General features: G+C 45.6%; 1 protein-coding gene across 2 annotated transcripts in view; it reads right to left on the reverse strand.

Moving 5' to 3' along the window:
- CLASP1 (cytoplasmic linker associated protein 1) overlaps window positions 1–16,448 on the reverse strand; it is a 1,312,099-nt gene that overhangs the window by 353,569 nt on the left and 942,082 nt on the right. The window contains exon 31 of one of the 2 annotated variants that reach the window (XM_085647274.1): window positions 1,672–1,767. The exons of the other annotated variant lie outside the window; for it this stretch is intronic. Coding sequence (XP_085503400.1) covers window positions 1,672–1,767 — 96 coding nt within the window. The remainder of the gene's footprint in view (window positions 1–1,671; window positions 1,768–16,448) is intronic. 2 annotated transcript variants of the gene reach the window in all.

The following is a 16,448-nucleotide window of genomic DNA, read 5'->3' on the forward strand; positions in this document are numbered from 1 at the left end:
CAATGCAGCTATGGGGTGGAAGAACCGTTTGACCCGGGCGTCACCGCTGTATGCGTCTGAGAGGTTGGGCTCCCTATGGACGTCGAAGGGCTTCGAGAAGTGGGACACGATCGGAATCAGTACGGTGGGAGATCTCTGGACGAGGGGGGGATTCAAAACTTTTGAGACGCTGCAGGCGGAGTTTCAGCTGCAGGGCAGTGAGTACTTTCGGTACCTACAAGTCCGCCATGCGCTGGGCTCCGTCTTCCCGGACGTCGCATCCATTCCGGAGTCTTCCCCCCTGGAGGACAGAGTGCTGGACGGCCATGTACCGGACAGCACGATCTCCCTCATATATAAAAAACTGATCAACGATAGATCGTGCCTGCTGACTAGTCTCCGCGAGGCCTGGGTTGCCGACGGGCTGGAGCTGGACGGCGAGGATTGGATTTCCGCGGTGGCCTCCCCGAAAGAGGTGGCCATCCCGGCTCGCCTTCGTTTCGTCCAGCTCAAGATCCTCCACCGGGTTTACGTGACGGGGCCAAGGCTTCTGCGTATGGGTTTTGCTGGTGACGGACTGTGTAAGCGTGGCTGTGGTGCGCTGGCGACTTTCATGCATATACTGTGGGAGTGCCCGAAGGTGGAGCGATTCTGGCGTGGTGTGCATGAGGTCCTGCGTGTGGTTACGCGTGTCGCGCTGCTGCCTGAAGCGAGGAGATGCTTGCTGAATGTATGGGAACCGAATGACTATTCGGTCCCGCAGACGCGGTGGGTGACTCTGGGATACATGATAGCTAAGCGTGACATTGCTCAATTGTGGGGATCCCAGAGGCCCCCTGCGGTATCGGCCTGGAAAGAGCATATGGATTGGTGTATGTTTCGTGAAAAGGTGGTGTATGTGGCGAGGGGTAAGCCTGGGGCGTGGGTGAAACTCTGGGGCCCCTGGAACGCCTACCGCGGGGGTATTTGTGAGCCACCACTGCTACCGGCTGCCTCACCGGTTCCGTCTCCCTAGACGGCCCCCCTCCCTCGGCCGCGGGCGCGCGGTCCCCCCAGTCCCTGACCTACTCCCATTCCCCTCCTCAGAGTTCTGCTGCTGGTTTGGATCCCCCACTTATGGAGCACGTGCTGTCACTTTAGATCGCGGGTTGCCTTGCGGGTGTGGTTTTTTGTGTTGTTTTGTTTTAAGAAAAGGGAACCGTACTATGGGCTTGGAGCTGTGTGGCCTGCACCACTGATTACTCCTGTTTCACTGCTCTGCACTGCCGAGAGCTTTTTACTGTATGTATGCAATATGCTTGTCATTCTAGCGGCCGGCCGGGTGGTTGTAGGCCCATACCTGTAACTTTTACAACCTGCAATAAACGGTTTCAAAAAAAAAAAAAAATGATGAGCAGAATACATAGTTGCCATGCAGAGACAAAAACAGCCTAAACTCCTAACAAAGGACTCCACTGTGTTAAATATGCTAATCACACCTCGGACAGAGTCTTAAGTATACCATGTACAGCACATGCTTTTCAGAAGAAGCTTGTTAATAACAAACCACACAAAAACAACTGTTTCCCACACACAAACCCAGGCATTAGTTTTTTTTCATTACAAGCAATATCTATTTCTAAATTTTCAATGAATAACCTCAAACAGAAAAACTGGCTTGTGATTAGTGCACGCGAACAGTCAGTTGTCTACCTGTTTACATTTTTCTTCCAAGTTTCCTTCGCCAGGCCCCGAAGAGGATGTAGGGGGCTTAGTTGGTACATCATCGCCTACCCAATTATGAAGACTCTGGGTTTCAACAAACAGGAAAAGTGATATGATTTAAGAACAGACCCAAATAGGTTGTTATACCCAAGTGTAGGTCATGAATCAGGCTGGTGTACAAGCTCTTCCATTTATTTCCATAACACTGTATTGCATTCTATATTATTCACTAATAAAGCAAGCAGTAGAAAAGAAATTTCAAATAGAACTTCAAACCCCACCCATCCATAGCCCTTCATAAGGTGATTGATTATTCAAGGAGATGTGTAAATGGGAGACAGTGATGTTTAAAGTGTACCATGCCTTTGCAGGCTCAGGGTCTTTTCAGATGAATAAATGTTCCTAACAGCAAGTATATAGAACAAGACTATTTTAAATAAATAGTTTAGCTCTGAAAAAGCAACCACCTGGCCTCGGAAAACATTCACATAAGTGCGCCATTCAACAGTGCCTGGTTCACTTTCAGCTGACAAAAGTGAGTTCTTAAGAAACACAATGCTTGATGTACGGAAATCTAAAGATATGGCATCCAAGCGTACACACTCAATCCTTCTTATCAAGAGTGAGCAGTAATTCGCACAAGTGTTGAGAACAAGGCTTGGATACTGAACCCATAAAGAAATCAAGCTATACATATATTTATACTACACCATGCTACACAAGAACCATGCAGGGCTAAAATGATCATCATTTGATTGCATAGTAAAAACACTAAAAGCCATGGTTGAAGTCTATCCTTGACAAAAACAAATATCAAAGTTAAGGAGCCAGCAGTGCAGAGGGCTATCCAGACACACCAACCTTCAATCAACTTCCTCATGTTGACTGCATAATTGCTAGCTTTAACTGGCAAAAAGTCAAAATTGGACGTTGGAAACTCCATCATTGTTTCAACACAGTCGTATAAAGTAGTAAAGCCCTCTCCTTTAAAACAAAATCATCTGTTTAGCACATATCAGGCATACTGGTCCCCTAAAAAGCTCTCAAAAGCTACTGGTAAGGTATATACATGTCCCAGGTGTGCTCAGATAAAGGCTGATGATATACATATGTTTATGTCATGCCCAAAAATTGTCTCCTTCTGGAATGAGATTAATGCCTTTCTAGAAAAAAACATTGGAACGCAACTAAAAGTAACAACTAGCCTAATTTTTTGGAGATCTAGTTTGGCTCAAGATATACAAATTTGTGTTGTAGAATCTAATTTTTTTTTTTATGCGGTTTTGCTCGCACAACGGGAAATTTGTAAACTATGGAAATCTGGGAATTCTCCAATTATTTCCGAATATTTGAAGAATGTTATTTTTGTCAGTGAATCTGACATGGAGTGTGACCAAAAAAGCTGAGAGAGAGTTTGGGCTTCATTGATAAAGTGGAGAGAAAAAGAAACATGAGTCCAATGATTATGCCATCCACTCTGTTGGCCATATTATCTCCTTATTTTCCAGGGTTGGTCTAGTGAGTGCGGAGATGGAATTGGAAACAGCTGCAAACTTGTGGGTAAATACGCAAGGGTCTGGTTCTATGGTCTCGGGTCAGGTTCTTTCCACTACAAGACCTGGAAAGACATGAGTATTAACCCATCAAGATATCTGGCAAAATGAGGACAAAAAAAACAAAACATTTCAACACAGTTATTTATAAGAAAGCACACAACTTAAAGAAACCTCCTAACTTCAGGCCAAAGTCAATGGCGGTCATCCAATGATGGCAGCTGGGTGGCCTCATGGTGAGTCAAACATTTATTAATGTCTGTGTCTAACGAAGATGTCTGTTTAACAGATATCAACATTATTATGGCCCATCAAACTATATTGATAGTGTAAACAATATGGTGGTACTGTAACTGTCTAAGAAGTTATTTCAATTGGTCTAGAGAAAGTTAATTGATTGAGCGAAACACGAGCTGACATAACAAAATACAACAGAGGATGCATGGAACATATTAAGTAATGTTTATGTTTATGTTTTTAAGATTTTTATTGCGCACAAATATCCTGGGGTGTCTCGGCGCGTGCAGGACTTCCCAGTAACAAAGACAACTGAGGGGATTACTGGTTGAATAACCAAGTCTTCAGGAGCTTGCGAAACATCATAAGGGTGGGGGAGGTTTTTATGGCCAATGGGAGGGAATTCCACAGCCTGGGAGTTGCTACCAAAAAGCGTCTGTCTCCCCATGTAGAAGTTCTGGTGCGTGGCACCGGGAGCAGATACGTGGAGGCTGATCGTAAAGTTCTATTGGGAACATAGATTTGGAAAGCGTCCTTTAGGAACTTAGGTCCTGAGTCATGAATGGCTTTATAGGCAATGCATAAAGCCTTGAACTTTATCCGACTCTTTACTCTCAGCCAGTGCAGATGGTGTATGGCCGCGGAAGTAGGATGACGAAATGGAACGTCGAGCAGCAATCTGGCTGCCGCATTCTGTACTGATTGCAGCTTGGCTAGCACCTGCTCCTGAGCATTGAGAAAGAGGCCATTGCCATAGTCCATTTTTTTTAAAACAAGGGTGGTAATTAAGGTTTTTCCTGCAGTTGAGGGAAGGTATGGCAACAACTTCTGGATTTTTCTCAGCATATAGAAGGAGGATGCTGCCACAGCGTTGACATGATGCTTAAAAGACAGTTTATTATCGAACATGATGCTGAGATTCCTGACCTTGGTTACTGGAGTGGGAGGGGGACCCATATCGCTGGGCCACCAGATCGAAGACCACTCAGGAGAGAGCCTACCAAAGGTCAGCACCTCGGTCTTATCCGAGTTCAATTTTAAACTGTTATCCGCCATCCATGAGCTAATGGCCATCATCCCTTCTTGGAGTTTAGCGGCAACTGCGGGACCATCTTTTTGAACAGACAGCACCAGTTGGGTGTCGTCAGCGTAGGTGGTTAGCCGCAGCCTGTGAGCTTTTATAACACTTGCCAGGTCCGCCACATATATATTAAATAGTGTGGGGCTTAACGAGGATCCCTGAGGGACCCCGCAAGGGAGAGTGAAAGTGGGCGAGTAGAAATTACCCAGTTTCACTGCTTAATCAAATATTAAGTAATCAAAAACCTGCAAAGGTCAATGTCTCCAAAAAGAATGGAAACAATTCTAACAACTAGAATAAAGGGAGACAACAGTGTAGAAAAGGAAAGTAAAAACTAAAACAATCCTGGAAAGGTTACCCAGCAACAATGAATGTGAAAATTTGAACTGTGATTAACGAGATAATCAAGAAGCCCCCACAAAACAAACACTAATCTAATGACAGATTACATAAAACATACTAATGTGAACAATATTTAAATAGAAGACCCTTACATATCATTTGTTGAACATTTTGCATAAGAATAACTTGCTTTCACAACCTGCCTCGACCTACAGATGTCATTCAGTGGTGATACTGCAAGGCTTCTGTGATGGGTGCTCAAGTTACCCTCCGTAAAGGGACATTTGATGCCATTGCTACTTCACTACTGCTGTATGTACATTATTTTTTCAGCACATCACATTAATCCCTAAAAGATTGGTCACTTTATAAAATGAGTAAACTTTAATGTGACTTGAAGAAATGCAATGGCGTGGTCTGATACCAATAGACTCTGGAGGACAAACTCTAAGCCCAGTGCCTAAAGCCTGCTGAACAGTGGCTGAAAGGGACTCATCAATAGCTGCTCTCAGTCTGTAGGTGTATGTATAGTATGTGGATATTGTGTAACACTATGAGCTCTCGGCACACAGCTAAAGCTGTCTGTAGGTGAGGCTTAAAAAACACCTGGGGCTGTATTATACATTGTGCCCCTGGGGCGCAACAGGCATGTGAGTCTGCGATGTGCCCACTCACCCCCGGGGCACAATTGTATTGCAGAAGGGGCTGCAGACACTTGTGCATTCCATTCTGTAATACTGATCGTGTTGACGCACATTTATCCCCAGCACTATCCTGAGAGTGTGTTTACTCATTTGCATGGGAGCATAGCTTCATGCAAATGAGGGAATCACTTTATCTCTGTGCTGCATTGTGGATGCAGGTGCAGAGGCAAATATGCCTTTAACAGGCACACAAAGGGTGCTCCAAAAAGGTGGTTCACTTTCAGTGTGCCTCCTATCAGCAGCCCTTTGGTGGGAGAAAGGGGGTGCCGTGTACCCTCCAGACATCCCCCTGCAGGTGGGTGCTGTCACTCACTGCACCCGCCTGCAAGTTGATCTCTCTTCTTTCTTCTGTGAGACAGAGTGGCTTTGAAGCAGTCGCTCTGTATTCACTTGAATGTGCTGTTCCCGGGGCAGTACGAGTTCAAGGCTGATATGGGGACAGCGCATTCTGCTTAATAGGGAGCACTTTCCCTGTTCGCACAATGGTGCAAACAGGGATAGTGCACCTTATATATTATACGGCCCCTAGAGTTGAACTAGCTTACAGAGTGTTTCAGCACCACAAGATTCAACACTGTATAAAACTAATTAAAATTCTTCATCTGGCTGTGTAGCTGGGTGAGTAAATAAAAACAATTTTTGTTTGTGCAGTTAAAAATTCTACATATTCTTTTAGCTAAAGTCGACCATAAACGTTTACTTATCTTTCCATGGGTTACTAATAAATATTGAACTAGATTTCAGTATGCCACAAAACAAAGCTGTTATTCAGTTTTAACCTAGCTGCCTTGTTTTGTTTTTCTGATTTATTCCGGTAAACTTATGTACAAATAGGCAGTGTTTTTAAGTAAAGGTTTATTTATTGCTTGTCTTATTAAGCAAAATGTTAATTTGCTGAAATAAACACCACCGAGTACAAACTGGTAAAATGGTAGTACATAAAATAACAATTATGTATGTATGATGACTTAGAACTGGAAAAATCCATAGTACTTTGCGGCCAAAGCATGCAAACATTTGATTATTAATTATACATTGAAACGTACATGCACTTAGTACTATACTGTGCAAAACAAAGCACAAAATAAAATTACATTTGTATTACAATAATGAGCACTGCAACAGGTATAGTATGATGAATAAAGAAAAAGCAGAACTAGAGGAACAGTTTTGATGCGTGCTGGATGTTGATTTTCACTTTGTTTGAGTTCTGTGACACCTCCACTGCCCCGGGCAACAATTACCCGAGAGTGCTCCGCACTGAGGATAGTATAATAGTGACAACCATTAGGATCACGATAGGCCCATGTCAACCTCCGTAGAAAAATGGGCCCTTTCTGTCCTGACATGGAATGTTAACGGCCTTAGAGATAGGTTCAAATGGGGACTGGTCACACAGTACATAAAACGCCTACACCAGGATGTGGTGCTGCTCCAGGAGATGCACCTACAGGGACCCAGTGTGGATTTCTTGGGAGAGGGGCATAAGTGGTGTTGGCACACGCAGGTTACACATCTGGATCACGAGTTCTATAGAAGTGATGGGCAGTTGAGGTTGAAGTGAGCTCACGCTTATGTGTGTCTATGCACAACCCAGACTACAGTCCCCTACACTGACAAAAGTGGCCGATATCTTTATGGAGACCTCAACATCCTTTCACGTGATCAGAGAGGATTTCAATGACTTAATGCGGACTTCTCCGGATCACTCTGAGAGCCATGAAACGTTGATAAGCACTACCCCATTGGCACGCTTTGCTGACACATTTGGGCTAACAGATATATGGAGGTGCCAACATCCACACGATAGACAATACTCTTATTTTTCAGGGGCACCTAAAGTCTACTATAGGTTAGACTATATCATGTACTATCATGCGAACTGGGTGAGATAAGTCGGACTGACTGCCTTGTGCAAGGCCTGTCAGATCACTTTCAACTATGGGCACATAGGGAAATAGGACTCGGGACCCGCACACACCATGAAGACTGAATGCCTGGGACCTACAAAATAGGGCAATCATATGCAGCCTCTGGGCAGACACCGAGATTTTCTTTAAAGTTAGCAAAGGCACAGTTGCCTCTGGGGTCACACTATGGGAGGCTTATAAAACGGTACTGCATGACAGGGCCCAAAACCGTTTAGCAAGGGAAAAGAAAAAGAGCAGGGAGAAACTAGAGAAGCTGGAACACCAGATACACACCCTAAAAACATAAGACATAGCCACGCCAGATCCACTGACAAACTGGCAATTAAAATCCCTTTGACTGGAATACAGTGCCTTGGCTCACGATGCAGCTAAATAACAAACTAGCTACATTACACTGACTTTACGAGGTCGGCGACAAAGCAGGAAAACTGCTGGCTTGGCTGAGTAGGAAAGATGAGACTAGATGGGTAAGATCCGTTGTGGACGACCAGGGAGCTACTCACTCCACTGATGAGCAGATAGTGACAACATTCGCCAAACACTATAAAGTATTTTACGGAATGAGAGCACTCAGTGGTTCAGCCGCTATTGATGACTATCTAAAATACATCTAGACCACCAGACTGGGTGAGTACGACATGAAAGGGCCGGATGCAGACTTGATGCTCACAGAAGTGAGAGAGGTCGTGGCTAGACTGCGCCCGGGAAGAACCCCAGGACCAAACGGAATACCGCTGAGCTCTATAAAAGATGCAAAGACTTGCTGAGCCCCCACCTACTAGGCCTCTATCAAGACGCAAATAATGAGGGTATCCTTCCATTAGACCTCCGGACGGCCACAATAGTGACCATACATAAGGAAGATAAACCTAGGGATAGGTGTGCCTCATACCGCTCCATCTCCTTAATGAACACAAAGGTCAAAATACTAGCAACAATTTGTCAATACAACTTCTACGCATATTAACAACCCCATCCACTGTGACCAGTCTGGGTTTATGTCCAGCTGGGTCACCCGATGGAATACCCGCAGAGCACATAACTGGTTGATGGCGGTCAAGGACCGCGATGCCCCTCACGCCTTCCTGACGTTAAATGCGGAAAAAGAATTAGACGTGGTGCATTGGTCCTTTTTAGGTCGAGGACCGCCGGTCTGCCGAAGGCAGAACCGGAAGTTGGAGATTTAATGACTTGTAGAAGAGGGGCTTGAACCCGCCCCTCTTCTCCCCTGTTCTCCAGTGGCTGGCCTCTTCAATGCTGGCAAGCCATTGGAGAAGAGGTCCCGTCACTCCGATCAGGCCCCGTCCTTTTCGGATCGGGGGGCGTGTTTTTTGCAGAAAGTCTCATTATCTCCTCCAGCCAATGGCAAGAGGAGATAAAAGCAAAACACGCCCCCGAATCCGAAAACGCCGCTGCCTTTCTCCGAGGCATTCGCCTCGGAGAAAGGCAGTGGTGTGCTCCTCCTCTCCCCCTGCTCTCGGGCAATCCATGTGCTGCCACACGTAAATCCAGTATAGGACACGAAAAAAAACACCGAGCTATCTGGAAAACCGAGGTCAGGAAGCACGGAGCCGGTGTTTAGGTGGGGTGCTACTGCTGTGTTCACAATCTGACGTGTGTTCACAATCTGACGTGCATGATGAGACCTCGGCAGTTCTGGCCTCGGTGTCGAAGCTGTTGCGCGCGTCAGATTCCGCAGTCCGTTCCCAGGCCAGTCTTCGCGGTTCGCCGAATGTCGAGCGCTGTAGCCCTGTTCATGTGCTGCGATGCGGGCAGGCAGGGTGCCTGCCGTGGGGTGCCACTGCTCTGTTCATCAGCTCTGTTGCTCGCGGCAGCCTGAGCAGGACTGCTGCTTCGTTCATCAGCTGCCACACATCCTGCCCCGGGCGCTTTCGGAAGGACCCCGTCATTTGGTGCTACAGAGCTGTTCACAAGTTTCTTTTCGTATGGGGGGGGGGGGTGTCTCCCCTCAGATAATGCTCTCCCATCATGGTGGAAGCTGTACCTGGTCGGGGGTTGCAGCAAAATCAGCAACCCTGTCCAAATTATCTGTCGACCCCTTTCTGTCTAGCCTCCCCAGGCATCGCCCCACCCCCAGTGGAGAGCATCTTTAGTGTGAGGGCTTTCCCCGGTGGGTTTCCATCCCCAGGTAAAGGCCAGGTTCCGCCCCCTCGCCAGGTGTGGCCCCCGCCCCTCGCCAGGTATGGTGCTCCTCAGTGATTCCCGGTCCCGAGCTTCTTTTGCAGGACCCCCTCCTCGCCAGAGATGCTCCCAGCCTCCACGCACTCGCCGCTGGTCTGTGAAGCCAGCTCGGTGTCATCAGCAGCAGTGGGCCAGAAGGCGGAGGCAGCCCTAGCAGGCTAGGATGTGTTTAAAGCGGCAGCATGGGCTGCACAGAGCGAGCCCGCAGAGCGCAGCAATCAGGGGAGCCCTCAGTAGCACTCCCAGGGCCTTCCCTGTGCAACAGGGGCGTGTGCTGCACACCGGGTGTCCCGTGCTTCCCATCACACAGCCCGAGCCATACTTCTCCCTCACTGTTAATCCATCCGCATGTGTGTGTGAATTCTGTCGCCGTTCCGAAGGTCTCGTCTGTTGATGCCATCTGAGGTGTATGTGAGCCCCTCGTGTGCATCCTCTTAGCCCGAGTGTGCATATTTTAAGCCCCGTCGGTGTGCATTGTTGCAGTCCCTGTCTATGTGTTTCATTTCAGCACCTGTCTTGGTGCGTATAATTTCAGCCCCTTTGTGTGTATATTGTCAGCACCTTTGTGTATATCCTTTCAGCCTCTCTGCGCGCATCATTTCAGACCCTGTTTGCTTTATCCTTTTAGTCCTAGAGTGTTTAACCTTTCAGCCCCCGTGTCTGTTTATACCTCCAGTCACCGAGTGTGCAGCCTTTCAGCCCTTGTGTGTATCCTTTCTTCTGGGAGAACCCCGTGTGTATCCTTTCAGCTCCTGCCCGTGTATCCTTTTAGACCCTGTGAGTGTATTCTCCCAGCCCTTGTGTGTGTATTCTTTCTACCATTATTCCCGAGTGTGTATCTTTTCGGACCCGTGTGTTCTTTCAGCTCCAGTCTCTATCCTGTCAGCCCATGACCGTGTATCCTGACGCCCCCTGTGAGAGTATATTTTTAGCCCTTGTGTGTTTATCCTTCCAACCCCTGTGTGTTTCTAATTTCAGCCCCTGCGTGTATTCCTTTAAGTCGCCATGTGTGTCTCCTCACAGTGCTTCTATGTGTCTTTTTAGGTCTCGGCTAGCTTGCGCAGTCTCGCTCGCGAGATTTAACAAGCATTTACAATGCAATGGTCTCGGCATTGGTAAAGTTAGAGCTATTGGCATTGCTCATGACATTATTTTTGTTTATGTTTTTGTTTTTAAAACATTTAAAGAAACGGCAGTCATGAGCAATGCCAATAGCTCTAACTTTAACAATGCCGAGACCGTTGCATTGTAAATGCTTGTTAGATTCCACTCTGGTCAAATTTGGATTTGGCCCGTACTTTAGGAAATGGGTAGCAATATTATACAACTCCCTCAGAATGACAGTGCGGGTGAATGACAGGCTTTCCCGGGCCTTCCCTGTTGGTTGTGGGACTAGACAGGGGTGCCCCTTTTCCCCACTCTTGTTCGCGTTGATTGTGGTATCCTTCGCATGTACGGTTAGACAGCACCCTGGGGTGCGGGGCTTTAGGACTACTCCTGATGATGATGAGGAGAAGATATCCCTGAACGCGGGCGACATTCTCCTACTTGTAACAGAACCCTACACCATGATTCCTACCCTCTTCCAAATAATGGATGGTTTTCAGGCTAGAAGATCAACTGGCACTAATCATCACTATACAGCCCTGGTAAAATAGTGAAGTGGCCTCCCCTAGCTGTGGACCTACAAGTAGCCAAGGAGGCCTTAAAATATCTTGGTGTCTTTCTTACATCCCATGCCAGGGTCTGCTGCAGACAACATTCTGCGGGTGGTGACCACATTAAGCAGGATGCGTATAAATGGGAGGGACCTGCCCCTCACCAAAATGGGCCGGGTGGCCTTGTTAAAAATGATTAATCTGTCTCCGTTTCTTTACGTCCTCCATAATACCGATCACCCCCACCCCAGAACGATATTTAGGGAAATAGACTCCGAACTACGATCACTGTTGTGGCTAAGGGGGCACCCATGGATTGCCCTACGGACATTACAACATAATCCATACAATGGTGGATTGGCATTGCTGGAAATAGGAGTCTATTTTATAGGTTAGCGCATCTGACCCCCATTAATGACTGGATACATGTGGCTTGGGATCCCCCACATACAGACTAGAACGGGAGAAACTGACACCCCACACATTCTTGCACTATCTATATGGAAGAAAGGGAACACATAGGTTGCTTCCGCGACATGAGTTACCATAGAAGTGTGGGAAAGAGCATCTAGAACACTGGGTTGGCCCCATGAGATTACCAGGGCAACGCTGCTGTGGAAAGGTAGCTGGCTCAAGGAAAAGGGTTAGCTACGGGGTTTTGAAACCAGGAATATGCTGGAGATCTCTAATGTTGGGGAAGTCATTGATAAGGCCAACTTTAAATCCTTTTCCACCCTCTGTACCGACTTTAAGCTACATAGATCCCAATTTTTTAAATATGGCCAGTTGCGCTACGCATGGAGGGCGGAAGGAGTGGTGGGGATGGACCTACCAGAGTATGCACCACTTGAGGGGCGACTACTCCGAGTCAGTATCACTCACTTACAAAACGCTGAACAACAACATGCTCGACAATCTTGGCAAACTTTGGGAGACATGGGTGGATGTGCTGGGTACCATGGAGGACGTGGACTGGGAGGTGGTCCTGATGCACCCTAGAGAGGTGGCAATTAAAGCTAGATTACGCCTCAATCAGTAGAAAATCCTTCACAGGACATACTACAATAGAGCCAGACTTCACAAAATGGGTCGGGCGGCAACCCCGAGCTGCCAGCACTACCAGATTGCAGTGGCGGATTTTTTTCACACACTATGGGGCTCCCCTAGCATTCGGTTATACTGGGGTGTGATAATTAAAGAACAGATTGCTGTACTTAAGGTATCCCTTCCAGCAGATCCAAAGTTTATCCTTCTGGACATCTCATGCGATGTTGATGTGGCCAGACCTCCATTACTCTTTAGAGCCCTGGGCCTAGTAGTAGCAAAGCGGGACGTGGCAAGAAACTCTGACACTACATGAATGGAGGAGAGGTATGGACCTATACATGGTGGCCAAAAGAGTCACATACAAGAGTAGAGGGTGCCTAAAGAAATTCAGCAAGGTCTAGGGTAGCTGGCCGAATCACTAAGGTTTGGCTCATTGAGATGTAGATCTACAGATTCCAGACGATGGGGAGTGGGAGAGGAATTAGCTGTGGACCCCTGTGGCCCATGGAGACCCGATGTGAGAGTGCCATGTGGGAATGGTGTTACGGTTAGTAAACTGGGGAGGAGAAACTCTTACCATTCCACCCGATATTTGTTGTCAACATGTGTGATCACTGAGGTTATGAGGATTAGAATTCTCATAACCGACTTATGTGTGACCGTTTGTTACTATTTTACAGGTTGTATGTTTCTTATGAAACTTGAAATACGATAAAAATATTTATCAATTAAAAAAAAAATATATTTTACAGAAAGGTTGGAGTGAGCTAAAACATCTTCGTAACTATCCTTCATTGTCCATGTAATCAACGAAAGGGCAGCGGACATTTTTCACGCTACTCCAAGTTGCAATTGTGTGTGAGGCACATTATCCAACATAAACATAAGACTGAAGGACGCAAAATCACCTCTTAACCAATGGACAATTGCTTCAAAGACATCCCAAGAGGAGAAACAATTACAAGAAAAACTGTCTTAAATTCCACCTAAAACAATATCCCCGCGTAAATCCAATTTCCTAGAAGGAAAATGCATCATAGGCCACCACAGCATACCATTTGCTGCCGTTTGCTCTCTCTGCTAGACACATTATATTGCTTTCAATATTTGCAGATCACCTTCTCCATGCTGGATCACATTATTTACAACTTTCTGCTCATTAATTTGATCCACAATTGCAATTTATTGTAATCTAGTATTGCAGCATCAAGCAAGGCAGCTGCCGTCAAAGGTACTCCTGCTTCAATTCTCATCAAGGAGACACATTTGAGACATTAGGAACTTCTTAAAGTGTACAACCACTTCAAAGTACACTTTTTAACAAGGGCGGCGAGAAATGGACCTTCTTACTGTCCTCAATAACCTTCATACCTATTACATGTGGTACGGAAAGCCAAAAACATTTGGCATTTATAGAGGGACATGCCTTAATAAATCAAGCGTTTGTTTCACAACTTCTTGTCTTCTCTGAAAAGGGAACACGCTTTAATATTTGTGATGCACTGAGTCTGCTATATAAACAAAGCGATAGTAATTGTTTTGAAAACAACACTGAGGACATTGAGATCACTATGTACCGATGGCATCAAACCACATCAACATTAATAATACATTAAATCAGTTAGGCAGCAACAAGTAACCTCTGTGCCAATATTAGTGAATACAACGCCAGCCAGGAGGTTCGAATCTCTCAAAAAGTAGGAAATGCGAGCCACCTGAATTTAATGTGGGACAGAAACAATACACGTGTATTTCCTGCTCTCCTGTTCCAAGGACACACTCACAGCACTGCATGCTCAATTAATCCTTTTCAACACCCAAATAAATTATGGTCAGTGCAGTAAAAAGACCGTCTTTGTGGAGTCTGACAAAGATACTCATTGTAGCAACTCTAAAAATCTTAATCCGCAACCAGTCTTCCTTCAGATTGAATAAGGTAAACTAAGCTTTTTGCTGGGGGAACAACCTTGGACAACATTTATTGTAAGCTTTTATAACCTGTGGAATACCTTCCTACCACACTGAATAGTTAGTTCAGCTGGATAACAGTACATACTGCAATTAAACCAAAAAAAACTAAGAATGCCGAACACTCAGGCGACATACTAAGACAATGCTTTAGAATCTTCAAAAAGAACATAATGTTCTCATAGTCTGTACACAAGATATTTAGGAGGAAAAACATCCAGTGACATGTCACTTGTTATGCAACACTATTTTATGTCTCTTCCTATGGCAATATTCAACCAACATTTGTTTTATTAACTTATTAAATAATTCCGGAACAGATCTGGGATACCGTTTGCTTTGGGTACACAATTCCAAATAAATTAAATCCAGTCAGTGTGCTGTTGGTGCTAAACAGCAGACAATGGAAATGCAGACACTCACGGTTAAGGCATTTTTCATCATCAAAATCCTGACTTTTCCCAACATGAACCACACCAAATAGAGAAGGCCAGGCGAGTACCAGAACATTTAACAGAGAAAAAAAACAAAATGACGTGGGGTCGGGCCTGTTCTGTTACACAATGGTGCAGTTCCGGGAGTTCCTGCGCAGCCCCATTTTCAGGGCTGTGATCTACCATTGAGAGGCTGTGATGGGTATTGCTGCCAGTGCCTGTCGTACGGAGAGATGGTGACATCATTACCCATGGTCGCTGATGGAGGCCTGAGTCTGCTACGTGTGCACAACATGGCCAATCTGAGAGGCTTTGTTTTCCCAGGCCTCGGGCAGGAAGAAAGACACAGACCCATCAGAGAACCTCAGATTCTGTGGTGCACAAAACACTAGATTGACCTGATCATGAGAAAGTAGAAAAGGCGATTCCTTTTTTTTTCCAATTATTGTTCTCACAGGCTGCCAGACAGCATGGTCTTAGCACCAGTGTTCATGCTGTCGCAAATGATTTGCTTATATCCAGAACTTCATTCAAGTCTGTAAGCGAACCAAATAATTTTAAACTGAGCTACATTGTTATCAACACAGCACAGTTTTGGAGAGCAGCACGTCATCAGAAGTGTCTGTTCTGCGAATTTCTCGCCTGCCCAGCAACGATCACAAGTAGGAAGCAATGAGATTTGAACACTGTGCTTGTGTAGGTGGCTAACTCTTATCAGCAGGGGTGACAAGAGCTAATGCTACGAAGTGGTTCATCTTGGTTAATGGCTCCACAGCGCATATCTTTCCATTCCTGAGCCTGACAATATCCCAGCTGAGGCAAGAATTGGGTGTCATCAAGAAAAAGACGAACATGAACAAGTGAGAGCCTACCTATGATTCCTGGAGAAAACAAGAGAACAGGAGGGAGACAGTTCTTTTCTATTAAATCCAAAGCTACACATGAATATCACTCATCGAAGAGAACTCACAATGCACAAGCTGAAATAAGAAATGAATGCCCTGTTGGTTGGCTAGTGTGATCTGTGCAAGGTTATGGTCTAGGCACTCTTATGGCTTCCGCTGCAAACGGGTGTTGCCGGGAGTGTTTAAAAGGGAATGCTTTCTTCATAAATTGAGTTGATGTACAATTTTTACAGATCTTCTTTAATTATTGCCCCTCACCCCCTCTTTAATACCAGTTCCACTACGATTGTGCATTTCAGGTGGTAGAGTTATATGTGTCAGAGATTATTGCTATGATATACAATTTAGAAGGAGTTCATGCTATTCTGAAGGCTGTAGCAGATAGTATTGCGATGCGGATTTTATGTAAGCCTTACTCAAATTATCCGCCTTGGTTAATGTACATTGACAAATACGTTTTAAAACTGAACACAAAAAGAAAGAAATGCTAGCCTTGAAGATCTAAGCCGCTCTGGTTACTTGCAAAACTCTGGGTGGTCAGTGAATATAGGAACCAGGCATTCAGTCAAACCCAATTTGATCTGATCTTCCAGAGGCAGGGCTGGAAAGGGACACACAAAATATGCCTGGGCACCAAAATAAAAGTGACTCCCATTGGCAAACCTGTGTCATGTAGTTTCAACCTCACTTTAGGAACTGCGCG

This window comes from Triturus cristatus, chromosome 3_2 (assembly GCF_964204655.1).
Source record: "Triturus cristatus chromosome 3_2, aTriCri1.1, whole genome shotgun sequence".
Lineage (NCBI taxonomy): Eukaryota > Metazoa > Chordata > Amphibia > Caudata > Salamandridae > Triturus > Triturus cristatus.